Below are 26,914 nucleotides of genomic sequence, written 5' to 3' on the forward strand. Positions count from 1 at the left end.
TCACAAGCTCTGTGACTTTATTTAAGAGGGGGTAGGGCTTTTGGATGCCTTGGGCATGGTTGCACTCACTTTGGCCATGTCTCATCTACTGCAAAAATCCAGGTTTCACCATAGTTGTTGTAAGCTGTATTGAATTTAGGGATGTAGCCCTGCCTAAGTGCCAGCTGTAATATGGACAAAATTGAATATTCACTAATACCAAGGGAAGCTTTCCTGTCCCCCTTCTCTGCTCAAGACCATCAGGGCAGTGCATAGTCCTCTCTGTCAACTCAGGGGTAAATTTCAAGCAAATAGAAGTTTATTTTTCTTTACTTTTAGCCAGATAGATTTGCTGATCTAGCTGCAAGGTATTTAGGTCACAAGCAACCAACAAATAAAAGGAGATTCCCTCCTCCTCCCATTTCTTTGGTAAGAAACTGGGTCTCTGAAACACCCAGGACTTCCCTTCAGTGACTCCTTTTGTTGTTGGCATATTGTGTTTCAATTTTATCTCCCCTCTCTCACACTCCTACAGGCAGAACCACCCACCAGCCCTCATTTGTCAACCTGTCACGTCTGTGACCATGTCAGCATGCTTTGTCACAATAATCCCAGTGGTCATGCTGAGGCTTTGAAGTTAAGGCATACAAATATTTTTGTCCCTTTCTCTTAAGAGAACTGATATTTTCATCTGTTGTCCTCATATTTGACATGACACTGTCAATATTGATGGATCCATCCATTTTAATTGATCTGTTCAGTTCATCCTGCTGGTCCTTTCAAGGACACACTGCTCATGTGAGCTTTGTGAAAATAGTAAACTTTGGGAAAATAGTAAATCATACCCCAGAGTGGGGTGATGTGAAAATGTGAAATGTCTCTGGTTCAGCTCTCAGGGGCCTAGACAAACATTTATTGAGTTTCAGGTCACATGGGTTTGCAGCCCCTTAAATCTCAGGCCCCACTTCAATTGAATCCTCAACTTCAAAGCAAAACTTAGATATTCCTTCCTTTCATGTCCAAACTTGGCATTTCGTATCATTTTGACAAAAGAAAGAAAAACAAAAACAAACTTAGAGGAAAAAGCCTGCTGGAGTTCACTGTACAGCTGAGCCTTTCTCCAGTGATACAGATAAGATGATGGGAGATGTGACATAGTGATAAAGAAAGCTTGAACTCTGCTCCTCACATAACTGGGCACCAGTTGGATCTGTACCAACAGCTCCACTGGAAAGAAAACCCTTCACTTGATTTTAAAAAGAAATAAAATCCTCTTTGCCTGGATTGTGACCTTTTTGCAAGTGAGGTCCCAGCCTCACTCCATGCTGAACTCCTGCCAGCTCCCTGGGAACCCAGCGTCTGCTCCCTGCTGATCTGTCTCTCTCTCCCTGCAATCCAAGCGTAGCATGGAGACTGAAAAGATCCCCAGCTTCCCAAGTGAGCTTGTCAGCATGCAGAACTCCTGTCAGCTTCCCTTTTTTTCGGGAGACAGATGCAGCAGGACTTGAAGGCATGTCTTTGCTCTGTTGACTGCACTGAGTCAATCAAACAGTTGGCCTAGAAACCTTGAGAAGTCCCATTTTGTGGGAATTTTCAACACCACATTCCTCCAAGTTGCAAGGCTTTTTGGCTGAATGAACTGGTAGAAAATAGGCCAAGGGTTTCAAAAAATCACCTCCAGCAAAGCCCCATCACTGCAGCAAGAGGGATAAATTCATCCCTAGTGTCCATCTTCTTCCTCATTTCACTTACGGATATTTCTTCACCCTCTGACCCTGTCAGAACAGCACTGGGGATCAGTTTGGCCCCATGCTTTGAAATGACTCATGAATGAGCCAGTCTCCCTCCATGTAAATGAGACTTGGCAGGTCTGTGCTAAGTGCTTTCAAATTTGTGAGCCTGGAGGGACTGTGGGGCTCGGGGGAGCACTAATGGGGTGTAACCCAGCTTTGCAGTGCTGTGCTGCAGCACACAGCCTGCACGGGCCAGAGCTGGCTGCTGCTCAGTGGCCTGTGTGAAATGAGCTGTTGCTCTGATTTCCTGCTGCTGCTGCTGCTGCTGAGAGCCTGTCCAATGCACGAGACCACCCAATGCTGACTGGCATTGCTGTAGGCAGCAGAGGCAGCAGAGACTGAGCAGCAAGGAAAATTAACCCCATTCCTTTCAGGAGATATTTCATCTGCAGTGTTCAGTGCAGGGCACCATTAGCACAACTGCAATATTGGATCTAAACCCTTCTCCTGTGGTTTCAGCAGGTTTGAATTGTACCCTCTGCAGAGGAAGCTCACTCTGCCCTGCTAATCCTGTCTGCTGGTTTGTTTTTCCTCTCTCCTGGCCCCAGGGATGCCAGGCTTTGGTCTTATATCACTTTTTCATTTGCCCTGTATAGGGTACACCTCCAGCCACTGCTCCTTGGCCAGGAACCACATCAGCAGCCAGCAGCCACATTGCCCTCACTCAGCACTTTGGTTGGTGCCCAGTCAGACAGGTAGGGCCAGACTGTGCCCTAATTTGCATTCTGAAAATGAGTGGAAATAAACTACAGGGCTGCTTGCTGTAACTGTCCAAATAAAACAGGAAAACCACTGCTTCATGGAGCAGGAGAGATGGATCTGTCCATGCAGACCTGGGGTTTGTGCCTTTCTGAGGCATCCACTGCCAGGACTCAGTGTGTTGGGTCAGGCACACACTGGGTTTGACCACTGGATGTGGTCAAACATAACCCTACAGATACATAACCCTACAGATAACACAGGGTTATACCTGCAGAAGATTTATCAGCAGGACAAAGGCAGTTGGAAGGCTTGTTACCTCCAAAGGTCTGGCATTGCAGCAAGACAGCAGTTCATGCTTAGGCTCCTTATCAAGACTTCAGTAGAAGGAAATCTCATTAGATAAAAGCATGATTTTCCTCTTTACCTGGAGCTAACTTTCCAGAAATATTTGAAGAAGATGTTTCACAGGCCTTCTTTCTGACCAGAAACATCTGATCCAAGAAGCTAAAGAGTGCTGTCCTTCTCCTGGGGCTGATTTTAGGGATGAACTGCTGGAAATGAGAAGTGTCTAACTGGTTACAACATCATTTGAAGAGGGCCAGTACTGGTTGACTGATCTGCTCTGATATCTTATCAAGTAGTTCAGCCTCTGCACTCACAAAGACTGCACTGTTCACTCTTGCAAACAAGTGATAACACGTGCCCTGATATTGGGGTTGTTGAGGAAATAGGCTGTGAGGCATTTCGGTTCCTCAGAATGGCAGTGATGGAGCCTATAAATACCCAAGAATATTAAATTATGATAATACTTCTGAGGATGTTTTCAGTGTAAGGCTTTCCCAGTGCTGTCTTCATTTGCAGTTTTAAATTAATCTTAAAAATACAGTGTGCTACAGGGAGACATTTTCCTTCCCTTATTTCACTGATATGCAAACAGAGGTGGGGATCACTAAGAACTTAAGTGTCTTGCCCAAAGCCCCACAACACATCAGTAACAGAATTAAGAAGCTCAGTAGTGACCACTCAGCCATCAGTTCAGGTTTAGTTCTTGTTGGAATAGTTTATTCTTCCTGAGGATGTGCAGTAACACTGAAGATCCCATCATGACCAGCATTCCTTGTTGTCCTGTTTCATGTTATTTCCAGTGGGAACAGATCACACCCTGCTAAATGAACATCAGTCAGCTTTGATTTGTTAGCACAGTAATGATGTGCCCATCTCCTCAGCTGTATGGCCAGGGCTGAGTCTCTTCTGGCCTTGAGAAGGTGCAGAGGTGAATGCTCAAGTGATCTTGAACTGGGGCTTCACTCCCTTTTGGATAAAACTCTTCTTGCAGTTGGAGAGTCTTGGCAAAATGTGCCAACAGATTTCTGTGTTCTGGGAAATTAAAATTGCAGGTCAGTGGCCCTGCAAGGACAGATTAATTGAAGCTCAGAAGCACAGGGCTTGTAAGATTTGAGCAGTGGGCTGAGATGACTGTTGGAGGTCCATTCCAGCTGAAATATAATATTCTATTCTATTCTATTCTATTCTATTCTCTAGGTCTATGTACTGTGCATTATTTACTTTCTTGTAATTACAAATTTCAGCAATCTTGTTGACATTTGGTGGGGAACAATGGCCATGCCCTAATGTGGCCAGTTACTGAGCTGGGCTGGCTGTTGTTTCCTCTAGAGTGATGTTAATGCTTTGAAGAGGTCCCTCACAGTAGGGGCATTGCATGCAGTTTGTTAGTCTGGACAATAACCTAAATGTGTTTTCTTGTCACTATTTTCTTCCAGCTTCTCATGACAGCCCATTTAAGGCATGTCCTCACTGTGTCTTGTTCCAAAGCTTATTGATGATTTGTGAAGGCCCCTTCTGGCTTCCTTTAGATGCTAGAGATGGTCCTTTGAGCTTTTCAGCTGGTTATTATGATGGCATTTCTGAAGGTTTCTTATTGTATGTGGTAAAACAGTCACCCCATACATCCTTTGTTTAAGAGAGAAAAATGTGCATGGCAAAGCAGAGAAAAACCCAAACAGGAAGCAATGCCAGAATTGTACCCACTTAAGAATGTAAAAAGTACAGCAGTGAATACTGTGCCAGATTGCTTCTATTCTTGTAAAATAATCCCAGTTTGCTGTGGAGGCCTGTTTCCTGCCACAGCAAAAGGTCTTTTTATTTCTGTGAGCTTTCAAAAGGCGTTAAATCATTACTAACTCCTGTGTCCACCTCCAGTCCAAGATTCATGCTGCAAGAAGCCTGAGTGAGATTGCAATTGACCTGACTGAAACTGGAACCCTCAAGACCTCAAAGCTGGCCAACATGGGGAGTAAAGGCAAAATTATCAGTGGAAGCAGCGGGAGTCTCCTGTCATCAGGTAGGTCCTTTGTCCTGTAACTGGAGGGAGTATGGTGGGAAGGGCCATGGCCATGGTACATGGGGAGCAGCCAGAAGCTGCACTGCAGAAATGAAAGTCACTTCCCTTTAGCCTTTCTGTCTGTCCAGGTGGCAGTCCATCTCTCAGCACGTTGCTCCACAAACAGCACAGGCAGCAGCCTCCCCCTCTCTCTTCACCACCACTCGTTTCCTCCTGGACTCCAGGATGTCATCTCCAACCTCTCAATTTCCAGCTGAAACCTGGTCTCTCTTCACAATTTCTACCCTAACCATCCCTTGGTATCCAGCTGATCCTGAAGCAGATAGGTTTGTGAAGGAGTGCCCAGCCAGCAGTGGGGAAGCAGTCACCCAGTGCAGCTCACAAGGGAAACTGAGGCTGGGAACTGGTGATGTTCCTCAGCATTGTTGAGACAGAGTGTCTTCACTGAGTGCACATCTGCTTTGCCTCTCTGTTGCTGGGATTTGGCTGCTGTCCCAGGCTCAACAGAACTGTTCCCTAGCACTCTGCCAAACTAGTGCCAGGGTCCTGAAGGTTTCTTGTTGTGGCTTAGAGCACTTTGCTGTGTGAGGAAGATGTCATGTGTGAGAGAACCCCAAGAGAAGGTGATGCAGAGGAGAGCTAGAGCAGGAGGAGAGAAGGACTGGAGAAGGTGGGTCAGGAGGCTGTGACTCTTTGATACTTTTCTGTCAGTCTGAACCAGGCAAGCTGTGTGTAAAACAGTGAGAAATGTCACTGCAGGCTTAAATCAGCAGGTGATATTTAGCAAAGAGCTTGAAGCTGCTTAGGTGAGCTTTCCAGGAGGGCAAGGTTTCTGGGATCACCATAATTAACAGTTTCAGACAATTAAATACCTTCTGTTAAGCATCACTTCAATTTATCAAAACCAAATGTGCTGAGATGTGTAACAGCAGAGAATACCCTTCTCAGGCTTGGACAAAGGCAGAGTCTATCTAAGAATGCAAATGCTTTAAAACTGAACCCACACTGATGTAGTAGATTAGCTTTGCATCACTCTATCCCTCATCTCTCTTAAAACCCTGCTTGGAAGGTGTTCAGGAAGGGGTTAAAATGTGCAGTGCTTCCAGAGCTGCTTGCTGTGCAATTCCTTGCCTTGCCTGCAAACAGAGTTGCCTTTCTGCTCCTGAGCTCTTCCTGACAAAGTGTACAATCCACTATCTGTGCCTCCCATCGCTTGGGGAGTTGCAGTAGCTCAGCAGCTCCCAGATTGGTGTCAGGTTGTTGGAAGTCTTTGTTTGTTTGGCATTTTTTCCAGCTCTGCTGCTGGAAAGTAAATAACGTTAAGTACCCCAAGAAAGCTCTTAAGGTCTTTCCAAGATCTCAGCCTCCTGGGCACCATTCCTAAGTTTGTGAGAGCTACTTGGTAGTAATCCTGTTTCCATGTTAATACATGGACTTTTTATGTTCCTGGAAAAAAAAAAAAAAAAACCAAAAAAAAAAAAACCCACTGGGGTCTGCTTCTGCTCTTGCACCTGGAGAGGGCAGTAGCCATGTGAAAGCCAGCAAAAAATCAGGCCCAGAAAAGCTGGTGTAGGCCCAGCATCTCTCAGGGTTAAGTGTATGGAAATTCCAAACTGGGAGCTGAACTTTTTGCTCCCTGCACCTTTCTAGCTGAGCACAGGGTTTGTAGACTCACCAGAATTGCACTAGTGACTAGACCCACCCAGAGTTCATGGACCAGGTGAGTCATTTCTTCAGTCCTGGAGTGGATCTGCCTGCCTGGGTGCCTTCACAGGACTGTGTGAACCTCTGTTTCTGTCAAGGTGCTGCTGGTGGGCCAGTGAGCACAGCTGCCTCTGTGTGCCTTTCTTCAGAGCTGCCAGCTCTGAGGACAGGGCTCGCCCCAAAATGTTGAGGAGAGCTGCAGCGTTTGCTGCTACAAGAAAGTATTTGGAGAAAATGTCTGGCACAGGTTAGGTATCAGGGAATTGGAAGCCTTGGATTGTTTCCACACTCAGACTCCTGTGCTCCAAGATCCCCCTCCCTCGAGCCTGGCTGGTGGAGGTGGCCCATCCCTGTCCCACTGGATGGGAGGGGGCATTCAATGTCTGTCCCACTGGGCACAGTCACTGGCTCTGTCCCAGGCTTTGTGTTTCCTCCCATTGTGCCAAAGATTATCAGCACACAACCACAACAATGATGGGTTATCACAGTACAGCCTGCACGCTGGAGAGAATAAGTGCAAATGATTAAGTGGCCACAGCAGACTTCCAGGCTATAAATACCTCAAATGACTCGAAATCACAAGGTCAGGAATGAATCTCTGTTTGCCCCCACTTCCCTACTATTCTCAGTCCTTTTTTTTCCTGAAAATTATTGTAGTCATTTCCTCCTTCCATCTCACTCCTCCTCACTGGGGGGCTGTCAGAGCCATGAGGAGCGTGCCAAAACTGGCATGTCTCCCCTGGGCTTGCAGCAAGTCTGCAAGGAAAAGTTTGTTGTTGCTTCCAGCTGTCACACTGTCTGGAGAAGATCCTGCTGTGCAGTACAAGGCAGTCACTGCTCCACATCACTTACAGTCTCAAGAGACAGCAGAGGGGAGATGGAGTCTTACCCTGGGAAGTGGCTTCCTCTTGATCACAGCACTTCAAGACCAAAGCCTCAGCTCCTCCATTTTTCCCACGCTCTTGATCTCAGGCTGTCCAGTGCAGATTTTTAATTTTGATGATTAAGTCCATTTCTGACAAGCTGACTCTAACTTTTGTCCTCATTTTGGATCTGAAGGGGCCTCCCTAGGACAATGCACTGTTGTGATTTAGTTCAGGGATCTTCTGCTCAGGATCTGTGGGCCATCCCCGGACATCTGGGGAGAGATTTGCCTGTGAGTGAAATCTCTGCTTTTGCACAGGCAGGAACCAAATCAAAGCCAGCAGAACAAAACCAGGTTGGTTCTAAGGTGGATTTTTCCTTCAGAGTCCATGCCATAAGAGCTCTGCAGGTCTCCAAGCTAGTGAGGAGCCCTGTGTTCTCTGGGTTATGGTTGTGTGAGAGACAACTGCTCACTTTGAAAATGTAAAAAGGTTTATTAAACCTTAACAAAAACATAACAAAGGAAAAAGCTGCAGTGCTGGGAACTGCCCCTCGTGCATAGCATGCAGCCAGTTCATCTTCGAGATGGATGCTCAGTCTTTTATACCCCTGGGGGGTTACATCAGCCAGCCCTGGCCCCTCCCAAAGTCTGCCAGTCAGCTCTTCTGTGCCATTTATCGGTGGAGATTGCTTGATTAGAGGTCAGGTGTTGCCATGCTCCCCAAGCACCAATCTTTTCCATTCCCAACTGCCCCAAGTAAGGGACACGTGTGCAGCCTTCTTTCCACCTGTCCTAGACAATCCTGGCTGTCTGATAGCAACAATACAGGAGGGGAAAAGGGAACTATGGGGAGAACAGAGGACATCTAAACTAGAATAACATAACTATACATCACTAACATAACTATACATCCCTTTTATTAATATTCACACAATAGTTATCTTTTAATTGCGAGAGCCAATCATCTCATTATCCATCTACACCAGTTGGACTGAACTCCAGACTACCTTCCATCTCTGTGGGCAGAGGAGACACCCAGAGGAGCATCTCTGCTTTTGCTCCGTGGGCACATTCAAGGAGCCTCCAGCCCAAGCCCCATTCCTTCTGCAGCAGTGGAGGTTTCCTGTGCAGGGGCTGTTTACAGCAGAGTCCAGGCAGGCAGTTCCCAGCGCTGCCGCAGCATCCGGCAGGGCTGTGTCCCAGCTGCAGCGCTCGGCGGCTGCTGGAGCGGATACAGCAGATACACAGCACCCACCAGGAGGGAGGGAGGGAGTGAGTGAGTGCAGGGCTGGTGAAGGAGAGAGCCCACAGGATAGCTGAGTTCATCCTGTGTGGAGCAGCTCCAGCTGAGCTCCCGCGGTGTCACCACATTTCACAGAGAAAAGGAAGGCACAATTCTTCCCAAGAACATTTCTGGGTTTCGCATTCTCTGAACGTCAGAGAAAGAAAAACAATTCTTATCGTTTGCTGTGCCTGTGTTTGTGCCAAAGTAGGATGCAATATGGAGATTGTTTACCCAGAGTGATGGTGTTTTGTTTCCTTGGCCTATCAGGGCCAACTGTGTGTGTATGTGTCGGGACTGTCGGCTGACAGTCACGAGAGGAGGGCAGTTGAGTGCAGAGTTGAATGCTTGGCAGATTCAGTTTAGGTGTAATATAGTATAGAATAATATAGTATAATAAAGTAATTAATTAGCCTTCTGATAAGTTGGAGTCCTCCTCATCATTTCTCCCTGCCACAGGGGTCATCCTGTTTCAATACCACGCTGCAGAGGAAATCCATGTGTTGGGTAGAGAGCACAGATAGGGGCTGTCTGGGGCTGCTGCTGGTTGTGCACTGACATCCTGGGGCAGTGAGTCAGCCCAGGCTCTGGCACAGAGTGAGCGTGGGGGAAGCTTCTCTCCCTGCTCAGGGGACCTTCCACAGGGACCTGAGCCAAATGCCAGCGAGCTGGAGCCAGCAGCCGGATGTAGTGTGAAGGGTTTGCCATATTTAGATGTGTTTTTCCTGGAGCAGAAGACTTGGAGAATGAGAAAGAGAAGAGATGCCTGGATGTTTTTGCCTTGCTGCTGCTGCTGCTCAGCCACCTTGTTGCATCTCCTCTCCTCTCCCCTCACAGCTGGTGTCACCAAGACTTGGCTCTCTCTGCTCTTCAGCATTCCATCTGTCCTCCCTGCTTGTTTTCATCCTTCTCATTCATCCCTTTTCCAAATTGACTCCACTCTGCTACAATAGATAGAGGAAATACAACCAATGAGTCACTGGTAGGACTCTTCTCTCCAAAGTGGTGTTTGCTCTCACCCCTTTGGCAGGCTTTAAAGCAAATCTTGTCTTGGACCCCAGCAGACTTATACCTGCCTAACAATTGACCAGATCCTTCTGGGGTGTGACCCATGTGCTGCATGTCCCCTTCAACATCACCAAGACTGTCCTGACCTCACCAGTATGGAAGTGAGCAGAACCCAGCCTGTTAGCATTGGTGAAGTTCAGCCATGAATTCTGCTGGAGAAGGAGTTGGACAGGGAGGACCATGTTCCCCCTACATTTCTCAGCCCATGTTCTCCTGAGTGTCAGTGGATGCAGAAATCACTCAGATAGGCCAAGTGATGAAGATGAGTGCTGAAGATGAGTGCTGCTTCCACAAATTAGTAGGGCATTAAGTGGACATTTAGGTCACCAAGGCCTGTGTCCCATCCTGTAAGCTGAGACAGAAAGGGCACATACACATAAAACCAGCCCCCCGTTCAGCAGGTTCCTGGTGCCCACCAGAGAGAAGGCTCTGTGCCTGCTGCCTGGTGTATTTTCACAACTCTTTTTGTTTTAGGGACATCAGATGGTTCTGCAGAAGTGTGTGTTAAAATGCAGAGTTTGGTAAATCCTTGCACTGCGAATGGGAAGCAGGCTGAAAAATAATTTTGACAAAAAGGTTCAAATGCCATGTAGGAAAATCATATATTTCAGCAACATTTCTCCCATTTACTGCATTAGGAATTAACCCTAATTGTGGGAGATAAAACACCTGAGAAAGCCTCCCAGTCAGCCATTTCTGTTGCAGCAGGAGCCTCTTGTGTTAGGACTGATCTCTCAGGACTGATTTTTCTCTGTTGTTGATCCCCTTTGGAAGGCACTGGGCAGCCATGACTCAGTGACCATATCTAATAAGGCTGATTTAAGGTAGTAGCTGCTTGATTGGTTTGATTTGTGCTGGTCTTTGTTTATTTCTTGGGTTTTTTTACGGTATTTTGATTTGTCATGACATTTTTGGGTCAATTGCCACTGGGTTTAGAAGTGGATCTCTGATCACAGCCTTATTTAAGGTAGGATTGATACATATTTATAAATAAAATGCCTCTAATGGAAGCCATAGGAACCCAGCAATACAAAGCATTGTTCTCTGCTCATTTACAGTCATCTCATACAGTGGTGGTTCTCTTGACTAATCAAGTTACCAGTTCCTTTTCACTCATGAGAACAAGCAGAGAATCCAGCCAGTAAAAATCTAATAATACACTGCAAAATAATTCAGCTTTTAAATAAAAATTCAAAACCAAACATTAGTGCCAACAAGCGAATGACTTTGGTTTCAGCAGGAATCCCATTGCTTCGCTCAGAATGTGACAGCATGCTTCCAGGTCCCCTCCAGTTCCTTTGTTTTGTGGGAGCAGTGAAAAAGATGGCAAAATGGGCACTCAGTGGACAAAATGTGCACCAATTGTGTCAGGGTTGAGAGCAGCATGGTTCTCACACAGGGAAAGCACAGCTGGAGCAGATGCTGTGAACTGTCTGGGCTTGATTTGGGTCCCTACCAGCTCAGCCAGAAGCCTTTTGTTTCCTTCTTGTGGGCATACCCCAAATCAGCACAGGGGGCTGGCCAGATGCTTGTAAATGTTTCTGTGTAGCTGCTGTGGCAACCCACACAGCAAAAAGGAATAGCTTTTAAAAATAAATCTGAGGCTGCCGTGGAGGTATGGAGCAGACAGAGGAAGGAAAGGGGAAGAGCAGTTGAAAGGGAAACATAGGTCATCAAAGTTGTCAGAAAAGAAAAAAAGAAAAAGGTTCAAAACATCTGCTGGAATCATGAGCAACTTTTTACCAGGACTCTGCAGTTTGTTGACAAGTCCATGAAGAAAATCAGCAGTTCAGTTTTTCTAGTAACTGCTCACCAGGGTTACTATTCAGAATTACTGAGTGCTGGAGAGGAGGTTCCCTGCCAGTGCAAATACAGGGCTCCTCCAGAAGGTCCCATCAAGTTCTTCCAGCACAGAGGTGTCTGCAGAGTTGAGTTTTGTTGCTTTATGAGGGCAAACAAATAAAATGAGGATGACTACAGCAATTACACAAACGTCTTACTGTGAGGTTCTCCTCCTTTGTCTGGTAATGCTCATCCTGGCTGACCTTTAGAGAGATCTTTTCCACCACCCCCACTTCAGGACAGCCCAGTAAAAGGTGTAAGTAAGGTGTTTCATTGAATAAATGCCAGCTATCTTCCTTCATGAAAACTGCAGAAAATACTGGTGGAAAAGATCTGTGAGAGTCTCTGCTCCCCCTGAGCCAATGCAGAACTGCCCTGTGGCAATTTTTGCCTCAATCCCCTTTCAATTTAGCTTTAATGGTCTGCTGGAATAGTAGCAATGAAAGATGAAGCTGAAAGCACAAATTTCACTGTTTTGCTGCCAAAATAAAGAATTGTTCCCAGATTCCCTCCAAAGCTCTGTGAAATAACAGCTTTTTCAACCTCCTTGGGCTGAGTGTTTTCACTGAATGCTTGGAGGCCCCTCTAACCCCCATCTGATGACAGGTGCACAGAAAATTTCATGTAGCATCCTGTTGTATCTGACTGCTGCAGATAATAAAGGTCTGCTTGCTCTGTGCCATTGCTCAGGAGGGGCAGGGAACAGGTCACTGCTGAAAAAAAAATGTTTCTATTGATACACCAGCAGCAAAAGGAGGTATAAGAGAATATCCATCCTTTATTGTGTGAGGGGGAAACATAGGGACAAAGGATGAGGTTACTTCATCAAAAAGTTCCCCTGAAGAGCTGAAATTACAAATGTTGTCATGACATCTGAGCAAGAGTCTGACTTAATGCACAGACCTACTTCGGTGGGAGTTGCTGGTAATTGCCACTTGAAAAGCCAAGCCATTTGGACATGCAGTTAAATATCTCAACCTACACCTTCACAAGAAACAGCTACTACCCCAGAAGGAGCTATGGTTGGGGTTTTTTGGTGTATTTTACTGGAATCTTCCTAGGTAATTTTGTTCCATTACAGTTTTTCATAGAACGGGCCTTGTAAGTGGATTGAATTACATGTTTGCTACTGGGATAATTGCAGTTCTTAAGAAGTAGGCTGTATTGTCAAATGGTTTCTCCCAGATTTAATTTCCAAAAAATGCCTCTCCAGGGTTTTGTAAACTGTACTTTACAATTGGGAGGTTTCCTGGGAATTGTATGTGGGTTTCCTCTAAGATCTTTAGATGAATAATTTTGCTGCTTTTATTTTTCCAGATAATGGTTACAAATGTCTTTGTGTGCTCCACTGTTGAATCTCTGACTGTTAGCTTAAACATTAAGGATTTGCTGTAAACAAAAGTGCCTGGGTAACACCTGCTTCATGTCACAGTCCAATTTCTTTTTGGAAGGGCTGCGTCCAGGCTGTGGTAAAATTACAGGCACTCCAGATGTGTGTTCTGCTGTCAGCTGGCCTAGTGAAATCATTGTTTATTGACAGGTTCCCAAGAGTCAGACAGTTCTCAGTCTGCCAAGAAAGACATGCTGGCTGCACTGAAGTCCAGGCAAGAAGCTTTGGAAGAGACGCTGCGCCAGCGCTTGGAGGAGCTGAAGAAACTCTGCCTGCGGGAAGCGGTGGGTGCTGGACACTTTATAGCCTGGAACACTTCTTGCTTTGTTACAGCTGCTTCTTTGGAGCTGGGGTGGGGCCAGGAGATGAGGTTCCTTCCACAGTCACCTCTTACAAAACCCATTGTACAATGGCCTCAGGGAGATCCAACTGTTTCAACGCCAGATTGCAAAGTCCAGGGCTTTTTTCCCCACATCAGCTGGGTGCCCTGTTGGCTCAGGGCAAGGAGGGTGCTCAGCATCCATGTTTGCTCTTTGAAATTGTGAATAATTTGCATTCAGCCAGGCTTCTTACTAACTTTGATAAGAATGTCCTGCTATTTAAATGCCATAGAAGGCTGTTCTATGTGCTGGTCATCACTTCTCAGAGACTTTTTACTCCATTAGCAAAAATAGCCCCGAGGCTGGCACACTTTCTTCTTGGAGCAGGCCCAACTTCACATGCTTTTTTTTCTTCTCCAAGCATGCTCTACCATACAGCACACAAGGTCTTATCTGCTCCCTGTAGATTGCCTTCATCCAGTCAGCTCTGGCACTGCTGGAAAGGAATGCCAGTGTGGAGGCAGATCTTGCAAAGAGGAAACACTGTGGTCATCCCAGGTCATGCAGGACAGCTCAGGAACTCATAACCTTCCCACTCACCTGCCAGCTCATTTTGGAGTACATAGGAGGCCATTTAGTGATCAGTTTAATGTTTGGGGAAATCACAAGTCTGTTGCAGCTGTGTGTGGAGATTAGCAGCAGTGTACTCAGGTCATTCAGCAATCCTCCCATGTTTACCAGGCCTGTGTATCTGATTTTAATAACAAATTGTGACATGTAGCACAACAGGAGGCTGGCTGCAGACAGTGGCACAGAGATCTTCCAGTTCTTGCTTAATGTTTGATGTGTATCTACCTTTTGACAAAAATGGGAGAAATGGGTCACTGATTCAGGTCTCATTGCACTTTGTTTCAATTAATGTATGGTTTTAATGCCAAAAAGAACAAGTTGGGGAAAATACCTCTCAACAAAGAACATCAGCAGAAATCTCTGCTGCCCCTGTTCCCATTCTTTACTCCATGGGAGCAATCCCTTCCCACCTGAGAAGTCCTGGTTGATTTCAGCCAACAACTTGTGCTGTGAGAAAGGTCACAGGATCAGATCCAATCTCTAAGTCCATTGAGCTGAGATCATCCACAGGAAAAAAATCACAGCTCTTCAGGGGCTGACTGTCAAGGTCTGGAGGCTCTACTTGGCCCAGAGGAATTTACTACCCTGAGCTAACCCTGCCTGACTGCTGATGACTAATCCCTGCAGCAGCACCGGATGCAGGGGAAGATGTGCCTGTGCCACAGCTGCAGGGGCTCACAGCCCAGTGCCTTCCCTTTAACACCAGCCCTGTAGTGCCTTCCCTTTAACACCAGCCCTGGTTCTGCTGCAGCCTCAGGCACTTCAGGAGCAAGCAGGATGGGGGAAAAAGCTCCCACTGGGGCAGGGAGCTGGGGATGAGGAGCAGTAACTCCTTAATGTGCTGTGGCAGGACTGGCCAGAGCCCATCTGTCAGCACATTAAGAGCTGGTAGAAAGTGTTAGTGCTTTCCAAAGGTGATTTGAGAGAGGCAGTTAATGGACACTTGGAATCTGACCCCATCTTGCAACCCTTCAGCTCATCCATCAGCAGCTGCTAGTTGAAAGCTTCCTCTCAGGCTGCCCTTCTTCCTTTCTGCTTTGGCATGGAAATGGTCAAAACAGAGGAAGAGGGTGGCAAACCAGGAGATAAAAAAGAGTTAAAAGTGGGGGCATAATTAAGAAAGCATGGCCAGAACCATTCATAATTCTGGCATCAGGTTACTTTGGGCCATCACTACTCCAGTTACTTATTAATTTAGATTACATTTCACGATCGTGCCTTTGAATACTTTCTAGCTTGTGGAGGCAGCATGGTAGTTCACATTCATTTTGTTCTGCTCTGATCTTTACAGATTTTACAGGAGATTAACTCTTTACCCACTGCCCTGCTTCATATCACATTAGGAGTTATAAAGAAAATATCCCTGTTGCCCTCAGGCTACAGGAATCTGTATCTTGGTGCAGTGCTTAGAGCCACAGTGCAAGGAACACATTTTGAAAGAAAAACTGAAATAACCCCACAGGGCCAGAGGGGCATTGCAGAGTGGGACTCTGATATTGCAGCCATGCCTCTTGCAATAGGGGCCTGTGCACATCATCACAGAGCTCTGTTGCAAAATCATTTTGCTGGGAATTGCTTAAAGGGAGGATTTGAAAACGCCAGGTCCTTGTTTCCAAGTGACCTGAAAAGAGTAGAAAGAAAAAACCCCATTAGGGAGTGGGGGAGAGGCCAGGGCAGGCAGGGACTGGGCTGTGCACCCACACTCACATTAAGGTCAGCTGCTGTTCTTTGGGATTCAGATGATTTAGGTTACTCTGCCAGCTGGATCCTCTCAACACTGATGCTAAGGAGCACAAAAGCCTTTTGTCCTTCATGGGGAGACTTTTGAGTACAAGGAGTCTGGGCTGTGCTGGTAGTCAGGCTTCTGCCTTTTTCTGTAGGCAGTTCAATGCCTTCAGTTCAGATGTGTGTGCCTGTATTGTGTAGCCTGGGGCAAAAACCCCACAGCATTAACATCAGTAGTGGTGCTGCTTCCTGTTGTCCACTTATTCTGAAATTCTTCGAGGTTTGCTTCAGATCTTGAACATATCTTTGCAAATAACCCCATCAGTCTGACAGAGTATCAGCTAATAATTGCTCCAAAGCTGCCCATGACATCATTGAGGTTTGGAAAGCATTCTAATACATGAAGTGTTATCAGACAGGTAATGAGGTACCAGGCACTGCTTTTAGTGACCATTTCCATTGCATTCCTCTCAGACACGTCATGAATCAGGTGGGAATGTTTTTCTCTGCAGGTCATAACCTGTGTGGCTGTTACCATTGCAGCTTTCTGACTCAGCAGACCTGCATCCTGCACAAAGGCTCTGGGGTCTGCTCACCCCTCTCAGAAGCAGGGCAGAGCAGATAGGAGCTCTTGGTTCCTGCTCACCCTGCAGCAGAGATGAAAGTCTGTGTGCTGCAAGCCTGCTCAGCCTCAGGCCCTGACACCCTGGGGCTGGGCACCACTTACAGACCTGCCCAGGGCAGGCCACAGAGCTCTGTATTCATGCACAGGTTAGAGAGGAGGTCCCCACCCTCAGTGCTAGGTTCTGAGTTTGCAGGGCTGAGTGCTCTCCTTTGTGTTTATCAGCTGGCTGAACTGGATATGTTGTTAATGAGTACCTGTCATTTTAGGGTCACACAGGAGTGGTGGTGTGCTTTGCTGTGCTGCAGGATTTCCCAGAGCACTAACAGCATTTTCTGCTTACAGGAGCTCACAGGGAAGCTGCCACGAGAATACCCCCTGGATCCTGGGGAGGAGCCACCTATTGTGAGGAGAAGAATAGGAACTGCCTTTAAACTGGATGAGCAGAAAATCCTGCCCAAGGGAGAGGTGAGGCTGTGCCCTTCCCTTCCAGACACGTGTCCCCACCTCAGGTCTCTGAGGTGTCCAGTGAGCATCACCCAGGAGCCATCAGTCCCATGGTCGTTTTTGTTTTAAATTACTGTAATTGGTCACAGTACCCATGTGAGTTTTTTTAATATCCATCACAATAGGGAAGGAGTGAGCGAGTTGGGTAATTTCCTTCAGACTAAAGGTGAAATGATTGAGGTTCAGCCCTTGCTTTTCTAGAGGTAACAGAAATAGCCTAGGTGACCAACTGACCATTGCAGTGCAAGTGCTCTAGTGACAAAGTGCAGTGATTTGTGTGAGCAGGGAGCATATCAGGAGCCCCCCAGGTCATCTGAGCCCTGCTTCTGCCTGTCTTGTTTTTGCAAACAGCCTCTTGCTTTCCACTCCAGTAGCAATCCAAATTCAGGCCCCCTCTAACCAGGGAGAAAAGCATCACCATTATCCATCCTAGCCCTGCCACAGCGAGATAAAAGCATTTTGCTCCCCAGTCCTTAAACAAAAGAGCCTTCATCCCTACCTATGGGGAGCTGGAGTTACATTTTTCTAAGTTTGCCAGGGAGTGTTTGTTCCCTTCCTTGCTCCCACAATGTGCTGGGTCAGTGCCCTGAACCGTGGCTGTGAAAACAGGCCTGCAGCAGCTGTAGGGCAGGACCGGATTCACAGAACAGCTATTGTCTGTGGAGGCACATTTGTCTCAAGACACTTGTGTATATTCCAGTCTTGAGTTTCCTTTTTATTTTTGTGGGAGGGGAGACTGAAGCTGGTTGTGACTGTGTGGTTTGAGGCTCAGTTCAGCCAGGGAATTAACTGTTTGTCGTTTTGTTGGCATTTTCCTTCTGCTGAAAAAATAAACAGCTGGAGCTCTTTAGTTTTGTTCTCAATGGAGCCTGGGAGAGGAATTCCACCGCAGTCAAATATTCATGAACTAGCACCTTTAATTAAGCTTTTCAAAGGGAAGCATGTCTTAGCTGAATTACTCCTAAAACCCCTGCAGTCTGTTGGCTGCTCAGTTATAACCTGATCTCCTGCTTCCCCAGCTCCTGTTGCTACAGGGCAGCTTTTGGGGCCACAGGGTGAGGAATCTCCTTACTCCAGTGGCAGGATTAGGTGTGGAGAGCAGGAAGGTAAAGCACCTCCTCCCCAGTGCAGGTGCTCAGAAATCCAAACATGCTGACTCAGCTTTTTCTCTGCCTCTCTCTTCGTCTGTCAAATTTTAAGGCTGTGTTGAAAACCATAAATTTCTGTTCTCGAAGAATGATGTTGAGCTGTGTTTGGCTGCCAGTTTGAAAGCATTTAGGGAGGGTACCAATGGTTTTCATGCACTTTTCAGCAAGTGCAAACACTGGAAAATCAATTTTTTTAAAATGGTGAAATATTCCCTCAACCACGCAAGTCCAGGACTGAAATTACTAGCTGTGACAAGGACCTGAAGCAAGGCACTTCCATCTGAAGGCAGATGATAGCTCTCATTTCCTAGAGCTTTATTTATAGGGGCCTCACTGGAGGAAAATAGACAATTGTGGACAGGAGGAAAATTAATATATTTTTTCTAGGATATACTGAATGATTTAAAGCTGAATCTGTGAAGGTCTGAAATAACAGCTCTCACATCAAGCTCACCATACCTTTAGCAAGACCTTTGTCAGATCAAGACTTGCAGGGAAGGGTCCTGGTTTTTTTCTTGGTAATCACCTTTACCTGGTCTGTAATTCCTGACTCTGGGAAGGCTTTTACCAGGAGATGATGAATCAGATTCCAGGCCTTAAAACCCCATCATGTCAAGTTCACTTTTAATAAGTCTGGCGCTAACAGAGTTTATAAAGTCTTCAAAGCAAAAAAGGATCTGTTAAAAAGATAGAAGGTGGGTTCACTCTTCAGTGAAGTGAGGAAAATGATAATTATAATTCTAAGGCAATGCTGACTCACCACTGATAGCAAAAGTATATTTTTTAAGCCAGAAACCCAGAATAAAAACTTCAGAGAATGCTTCAGTCTGATTAAATCACACAGCATCAGCTCTTACACTGCTGCTGAACAAAGAGAGGATTTCAACTTGGTAACAGGGATCTCCAGGAATATATGACTGTCTCACCATTCACTAAAAGTAGAAAAACTTGTCTTTTCTTTTTTTTTTTTTTTGTTAATTTGCAGTGTACTGGGTTCCTCTTTCTAGCAGACTAATTCCATTGAGCTGGGGGAGGTAGCCAGATCCGTTGCAGATTAACAAGGCCCTTTGAAGCTCACAGCCTGGGGTCCCTGTGCAGACTGGGAAGCTCTATATCAGCTTATGCTTTGGCATAAGTTGTCCTAAGTCCCTTATCTTTGGAGGATAACCAAAAATGGCCAGGTAGCTTTCAGGGTACACCTGATTGCATTCAGAAACTCAGCTGAGGCCCTGCAAGGGCTAATGCTGAGGGCACTGGTTCTTTCTGGCATACAGAGAGCTTGCTGTTGCACACTGCAGGCTCTGAGATCACCCTCCTGGCTGGTAACTCGAGGAGACAATTTTCTGGTGCCATCAGTTGCAGCAGCCCATAATTACTTCAGCTTGTATTTACCCCAAAGTGTTTGGTGGGTGCCAAACAAACCTGTCAAGGAGGATAAAGCTGTGGCTTTGCATCAATACATAGCAGTGAAATCAAATGGGGCTCAAATGTGGAGATAGAAAACAGGGAGAAGGAGCAGGTGAGAGGCAGGTGTAACCCAGAGATGGGTGTAAAAGGATGAATGTCAATTTGGCCATATTGAGCTGCTTGAAAAGTCAAACAGCACACCAGGGTTAGGGCTGGAGCACACATGGCCTCCTTGTGTAGGTCATCCCTTTCACCAGCTGGGCTTCCAGGCACTTTGGAGAGCAGGTGAAGGCAAGATGGGTATGCTCAGAGAGGCCCTGAGGGCAGCAGCATGACTGTGGATGCTTTGCTGATGGAGAACCTTTGTTGAAGGCCACTGGTCAGGTTCTGGAGATCTTCCACATAGGTGGGCTCAGAGAGTTTGGTGGTAACCAGAACCCACTGGCCTTTCACCAGGAGGCAGAGCTGGAGCGCCTGGAGAGGGAATTTGCCATTCAGTCCCAGATCACGGAGGCTGCGCGGCGCCTGGCCAGCGACCCCAACGTCAGCAAAAAGCTGAAGAAGCAGAGGAAGACATCCTACCTGAATGCCCTGAAGAAACTGCAGGAGATTGAGAATGCCATCAACGAGTACCGCATCAAATCTGGCAAGAAGCCAACCCAGAGAGCCTCCCTGATCATAGATGGTAAGTGGGACTTGGTGCCCACCAAGTGACACCACCTTGGTGCCCACAGCATCACTGTGGAGGGCAGGGAGCAAAATTCTTACCAAATTTCCCCTCCCTCTTCCTCCCTGTTCTGCCTGGAGGGCCCCAGGGGTGCTGTCAGAGGGTGCTGTGCATTAGGGATGTGCTGGGTCACAGCAGCAAAGCTGTGGTGTGCTGTGGATGATCAGGGTGTCAGCAGAGCAGGCTGTGACTCCTTTGTTCACCTGTGAAATTGCTCTCCTGGTGTCTCCTCCAGAGCAGTGCAGTACAAATGTAATTAATGTTAGCAGATAGGGGTGAGCTCTCTAGCTCAAAGGCATCTGTAAAATCAAAGCGGGAGCAGTCTCATTGCTGTGTTCAAATATTTCTTTTCATTTTCTTTTTTTAACAATGTAATTCTCAGGGCACTTTATGGTTTACTGGGTTGTTGATTGATTTTTCATGAAATCCATGACTTTCTGCCATGGTTCTTTCTCCCTTGTGGATTTTCCCCTTTCCCTTTGACTTGCAGAGCTTTTCTCTGTGCTTTTGTGCAGGAACTGAGATTAGAGCTGCTGTATTTGTGACCTGGGTACCAAATTGCACCTCAGTCTGAGATAACAGACAGCCATGAGGACACAGGTTGGGGGAGGCAGCTCAAATATCTGCATGCCAAGGACCTGAGAGCTTTTACTGCTGCTGCTGAGGATGCTCCAAAAACATTTCCTTGAATTCCACAGAACTTATACTTGGTGTGAGCCTTTAGTTAGCAGCAGGATGATCATTTTAAGATGGATCAAACCCAGAGTCCTTAAGGGCCAAGATGTAAATCCCACTAATGGCACTGTGCCAGTTTGCATCCTCTGGGGATCTCAGCTCTCTGTTGTTACTCAGTCTTAATCCCCAGTTATTGAAAAGACTTAGCAGCTCCTTGGAAGGCAGCCTGCTATTGAGAGACCTGACCTGCAGCTCTGCCCTCCCAGCCTGAGAGTGGGCTGAGTCAACCATTCATAGGAATTTTGCCTCTTGCTCTGGGGGGAGGAAGGCGTGGGTGACTGCTTAAGGCTAAGACTCAGTGGACAAAGACCATGGTGCAGTTGAGCACTCAGTCATTGCGAATCTTGGGACCATCTGACCATCTTGGTATTTTCTTCTCTTCAGAAGGAAACATTGCCAGTGAAGACAGCTCCCTCTCAGATGCCCTTGTTCTCGAGGATGGTATGTTGGCTGCTGTATGTTCAGGAGAGTGGGAAGGGATGTAGGAACTCCTGACTGACACTCAAAATGGAATTACTGTTCCGTGTAATAGTCCACAGACAGATCCCAGAAGAAAAAAAAGTTTGGTTTCCCCTAATGATTTGACTCTTTGACTCTACTTCAAGCCAACTAGGACTAATAATAGTTACAATCAGACTAAACCTCCCCAAACTGGCCTTCCTCCACATCTCAGCCCACGTATTCTTCAAAGCCGTGCTCTTCCTATGCTCAGGCTCCATCATTCACAGCCTAAATGGCGAACAAGATATCCAAAAAATAGGAGGGCTCCAAAAAATACTATCCACAACCACTGCATGCCTTACCATCAGCAACCTCGCCCTAATATGAACACCATTCCTAGCAGGGTTCTACTCAAAAGACCAAATCATCGAAAATCATCATTATGGTTTCCCCATAATGTCTGACTCTTTATCTTGTAGTCTGACATCAGGCATGGAGCAGTTAATATTGCTATGGTTACTGCTCTGAATTATTTCAAAAGACAGTCCTAGAATGGCCCATCACACACTCTTGCTGGCCATTCTCTCCCAACATGAGAATGTCAGCCAGTGCCCTTCTGAAAGTCAGGTCTTCAGGATGTCCCTAAGCACAGCCGGGGGAAGCAGGGCAAGGAAGCAGGCTCTGGAGGTGCATGGCATCTCTCTAGGCTGTGCTGCCATTGGGGGTGTCACACAGCCATCACCTCTCTCCCTTCTCTCCACAGAGGACTCTCAGGTCACCAGCACAATCTCCCCCCTGCAGTCCCCGCACAAAGGCCTCCCTCCGCGGCCACCGCTGCACAGCCGGCCCCCGCCGCCGCAGTCGCTGGAGGGGCTGCGCCAGATGCATTTCCACCGCAGCGACTACGACAAGTCCCCCATCAAACCCAAGATGTGGAGCGAGTCATCCCTGGATGAGCCCTATGAGAAGGTCAAGAAGCGCTCCTCACACAGCCACTCCAGGTGAGCCAGGTCTCTTGAAGCTCCAGTGTAGGAGCATCGGGAGGTAGCGTGGTCAGGACGGATGGAGACGAGAGATCTCTGCAGCCAGATCGTGGAACTTGAGGTTTATTGCAAAGGGCCTGGGTGCAGGGGCCTGCTGGGAGCTGCCAGCCACAGCTCAGAGCAGGCCTGAGAGCAGAGAGGGGCAGAGAGGATGAGAGGGTAAGAGGGTAAGGGAGTAAAAAAGGTAATAGCATTGAAGGGTAAGAGAGTGAGGTTCCCGTTACAATACAATAGATCTTCTTCTGTGTTGAATATTCTAATTCTCACTAACCAATCTACTACAATATACAAATCCTATAGCATTTGCATGCAGCCTATAAGAATCATTACATTACCATACCGTGTTACATTTTAAACCCTAAAAACTACTCTTTGGACCTCTTCTGCCAAGCTAGTAGGGTCTGCTCTGACCCTTGGAGCTGTCTGCAAGCAGAGGGTATTGTTTCATCAAAAGGGGATTACCTTCAGCCAGCCATACCATTGTTTTCCAGTTGTTCAGTAACTAAAGTATCTCAAAGCTTGCTTTCATTTCAGTCTCACTTATAGTTTCTATATTCTCAAAATCTTTTGCCAGACAATCATATTTATAAGGCTTTCCTGTTTCATCTTCCCCAACACTCCAGCACAGAGATATTCCCTGCTTGCAGGAGGGACAGGTGGGAGCCCTTTCAGAATTTACAGTGTTGTCCCTTACTAAAAGGAGACTTCTGGCCAATAGGCAGGTCATCAAAACAGGCTACAGCCACATGATTGCTGTTTGGTATCTCAGTGTTATTCTACAAAACATTTAGAAGGGTTGGATGGTGGATGATCTGAGGGCTTTGACAGGGCTTGGCCTTGACCTCTGGCACCACAAGGGCTGGGACACAAGCTCAGAACAGCGGCTGACCCAACTCCCACTCACCCCTGCAAGATCCCAGGCACGTGCCTGAGATCTGGAAGGATGTGTGGGAGCCGCTTCCCCAGATTCCTGTGGGAGAGCTGAAGCAGGGTGTTTCTCTGCAGCAGCCACAAGCGGTTCCCCAGCAGCGGGAGCTGTGCTGAGGCAGGAGGCAGCAGCTCACTGCAGAACAGCCCCATCCGGAGCCTTCCCCACTGGAATTCCCAGTCCAGCATGCCGTCGACGCCGGATCTGCGGGTACGCAGCCCGCACTACGTCCACTCCACGCGGTAAGTCATGCCAGCTCCAGCCTCACCTTGCTTACCCCGAAATAAATTGGTCTTGCTTTATCCTTCCCTCAGGGTATGGACTAATTCCCAGTTCAGGAAAGGACACAAACCAGTCCTGTTCACATAAGAGGCTCATGTGCTTGTGCCAGTTGAGAATCTCTCCTGAACTGACATCCTGAAATCCCTTCAGATAAACACGATTCTGCCCCTCATCCCTTCCCTGAAGTGATCAAGCTTTTCTTTGCTGGGACCTTTCATCTCAGACTGTTTATAGGTTCTACAGGCCACTTTTAAAATGCATTTGGTGCTACTGCTTAAGTTCTGCAGTAAATTCCTCCATGGATCCAGCTGGAGAGAACATGTTTCTTCCTGTCTGATACAAAATGTTGAATAGTGTTAATTTTCCCTCATGGATAAAGTGTTTGCAGGAGTGTAATGTTATGGGGAGATCACGAGCAATCCAGCCAGGGACCCAGGTGGCAGTGGAATTTAGCCCAGGGTTGACAGAGGAAAGAGCTGAAGTGTATAAGGAAGATGATTGGATGTGTGGGGCCAAACTTCACTGTGATCTTCAGCAGAATTTTTACAAACTGTTCAGCTTCATTGCTCTTTTGCTTTTGTGGTAAGCACCGTGGCCACTGCAGGGAGCAGAACTGATCCAGAGCTGTGTTCTGGTCTGTGTCCTGCCCTAAGGGGAAGTGCTACCATCATTTAGCTCAGAATAAATCAAAAGTTATGCCAACACATCAGCCTCGGGCAGAGACAATACAAGGCATTAAAGCTCCGGGTTAAATTTGTTACAAACTTTTGGCTGAGGGTACCTGTCAATGGTGCAATGTCTGTTAACCTTGGAGCCAAGCTGTATGAGAAATGAGCTTGGCACAGGGCTTGAAAAGTGGCCTTAACTGAGTAGGGGACATTTGGGTGTTTGAAACAACCATTGCTCAGTCTGTAGCTCATTCATGAGCTGCATGCCCTGGCCTTAGCCATCCATCATGTAGATCTGTTTCTGCTCCTTGAATGGATGGGTGGAGCTCTTCAAACAGCTGGGGTGAATAGAGACCTCCCAGACTTGGCCATGAATCAAGCCTTGTAAACTGTGATTTGGTGGTTGCCTGAAGGGCTGTCATCAATGATGTGCATTACCCATGGTTAGGCCCCAGTAGCACCAAGCTGCTTGGCAAGGGGTGACTTTTTCAATGGCCAGTGGAGAAATCACAACATTCAGGGCTAAGTATGGGCAGTCTGTCTGTCTGTCTGTCTCTCATCAGGTGGATTGTGCCCATGCAGGACTTTCATGGGCCGCTTGCAAGGGAATCTCACCACATTTGTGGTCTGTGAGGTGCCAAGGCTTGAGGTTCCCAAGCTTTACCCTTCAGACTGGGCTTTTCCCAGGGTGGCATGCCGCAGAGGAACTGGATTGGGCAGGGGCTTGTGTCCCTCATGGTGCTGCAGACTCAATGTCACCACCAGGGAACTGGAGAGGAACAGGAACAGGACCTAATCACTCAAGCCCTGCAGCAGGGAAGCAGATTGCATTGCAGGCAGCAGCCCCAAGCAGTGCTGGAAGGGTTCAGGTTTTCAATGCCCTTGAATTCCTTTGGTGTCTGTGTGCACAGACAGGGATGGGGAACGATTCAACCTGTTGACTTACAGCCTGCTCTTTTTCCTGGTGCCTGCAGGTCAGTAGATATCAGCCCAACCAGACTGCACAGCTTAGCTCAGCACTTTAGACACCGGAGCTCCAGTTTGGAGTCACAAGGAAAGCTCCTGGGCTCAGAAAATGAGACAGGGAGCCCTGATTTCTACACCCCAAGGACTCGTAGCAGTAACGGCTCTGACCCCATGGACGACTGCTCTTCCTGCACCAGCCATTCCAGCTCGGAGCACTACTACCCTGCTCAGATGAACCCCAACTACTCCACCCTGGCAGAGGATTCCCCGTCAAAAGCCAGAGAGCGGCAGAGGCAAAGGCACAAATCAGCAGGAAACCTGGTCTCTTCCAATTCAGGGAGCATGCCCAACCTGGCTGCGAGGAACGGGACGGGACACCACCGTGTCTACCTGCACAGCCAGAGCCAGCCCTCCTCCCAGTACAGGATCAAAGAATATCCCCTGTACATCGAGGGCAGCTCCACGCCCGTGGTGGTGCGGAGCCTGGAGAACGACCAGGAGGGACACTACAGCGTGAAAGCACAATTCAAAACCTCCAACTCCTACACGGCAGGGGGAATGTTTAAGGAGAACTGGCACGGGGATGAAGTGGACTCTGTCAGGCTCACCCCATCCCGCTCCCAGATCATAAGGACTCCATCTCTGGGCAGGGAGGGCCACGAGAAGGGCTCGGGCAGGACTGCGGTGTCGGACGAGCTGCGGCTCTGGTACCAGCGCTCCACGGCCTCCCACAAGGAGCACAGCCGCCTCTCGCACACCAGCTCCACCTCCTCGGACAGCAGCTCCCAGTACAGCACATCTTCTCAAAGCACCTTTGTGGCACACAGCCGGGTCACGAGAATGCCTCAGATGTGTAAAGCAACATCAGGTGAGAGCCAGGCCCAGGCAGGGGCGGGAGGGATGGGAGCCTCATTCAGCCCGGGTCAATGCCAGGTGTTACACCCCAGCTGGAGAGCAGTACCAGGACACAGCACGTTATCACAGTCTCAAGCTGCGCCAAGGGAGATACAGGCTAGAATTAGGGAGGAAGTTTTTCACAGAGAGTGGTCAAATACTGGAATCATCTACCCAGGAAGGTGGTGGAGTCACCATCCCTCGATGTGTTTAAAAAAAGACTGGATGTGGCACTTGGTGCCATGATCTAGTCGAGGTGTTAGAACATGGGTTGGACTCGATGATCTTAAAGGCCTCTTCCAACCTAGAAATTCTGTGATTTGGCCTGCACACACTGCTCACCAAGCCTGGAGGTGTAACACTGAGGGGCAAGCCTTGCCCAAGACATTCATCAATGGGAATGTTTGGAAACATCCATGGAAATCATCACTTTGCAATGATGGGCTCAAAAGACAGAGAGGGACCAAAGCCTGGTTATTGCCAGGTCTTTCCTCAGAGTGCAGTTGGGTTTTGGGTGATGGCACTAGAGGCTGAAGGTGACAAATCTATGGGAGCATCACTATTCATAATCCCAGCAAGGGGAGCAATGAAGCAAGCAGGGGTTCAGCACAGACTAGGAGAATATACATATATTCTCAGTGTACTCATATATGTACTCAGTGAAACACCAAAAGTATGAGAAAGGTTAAGTGGGGCATCCCAGCCCCTCCACCCACCATGAAAATGTTTGAGCAATGACATCTTTGTGCACTGCTGAGACTTAGTTTTCCCATGCAGCTCCAATAACTCTGCTGATAATACCCTGAAACTCAGAGTGCTGCAGTTTGTGCAGTATTTTGCCTCTGTGTTATGTACAGAGCGTTGCTGTTAATATTAAACATATA

General features: G+C 47.4%; 1 protein-coding gene across 9 annotated transcripts in view; it reads left to right on the forward strand.

The window, feature by feature from the left end:
• FRMD4A (FERM domain containing 4A) overlaps positions 1-26,914 on the forward strand; it is a 369,074-nt gene that overhangs the window by 332,454 nt on the left and 9,706 nt on the right. For 8 of the 9 annotated variants that reach the window (XM_071424072.1, XM_071424070.1, XM_071424069.1 and 5 more), the window contains 8 exons: positions 4,695-4,836; positions 13,138-13,271; positions 16,630-16,752; positions 19,803-20,031; positions 21,193-21,249; positions 22,013-22,250; positions 23,298-23,462; positions 25,145-26,004. In XM_071424072.1, the coding sequence (XP_071280173.1) occupies positions 4,695-4,836; positions 13,138-13,271; positions 16,630-16,752; positions 19,803-20,031; positions 21,193-21,249; positions 22,013-22,250; positions 23,298-23,462; positions 25,145-26,004 (1,948 nt within the window). The remainder of the gene's footprint in view (positions 1-4,694; positions 4,837-13,137; positions 13,272-16,629; positions 16,753-19,802; positions 20,032-21,192; positions 21,250-22,012; positions 22,251-23,297; positions 23,463-25,144; positions 26,005-26,914) is intronic. The other variant, XM_071424068.1, reaches the window with a different exon arrangement.

This window comes from Agelaius tricolor, unplaced genomic scaffold (assembly GCF_023055355.1).
Source record: "Agelaius tricolor isolate 1412-34295 unplaced genomic scaffold, bAgeTri1.0.p SCAF_3, whole genome shotgun sequence".
NCBI lineage: Eukaryota > Metazoa > Chordata > Aves > Passeriformes > Icteridae > Agelaius > Agelaius tricolor.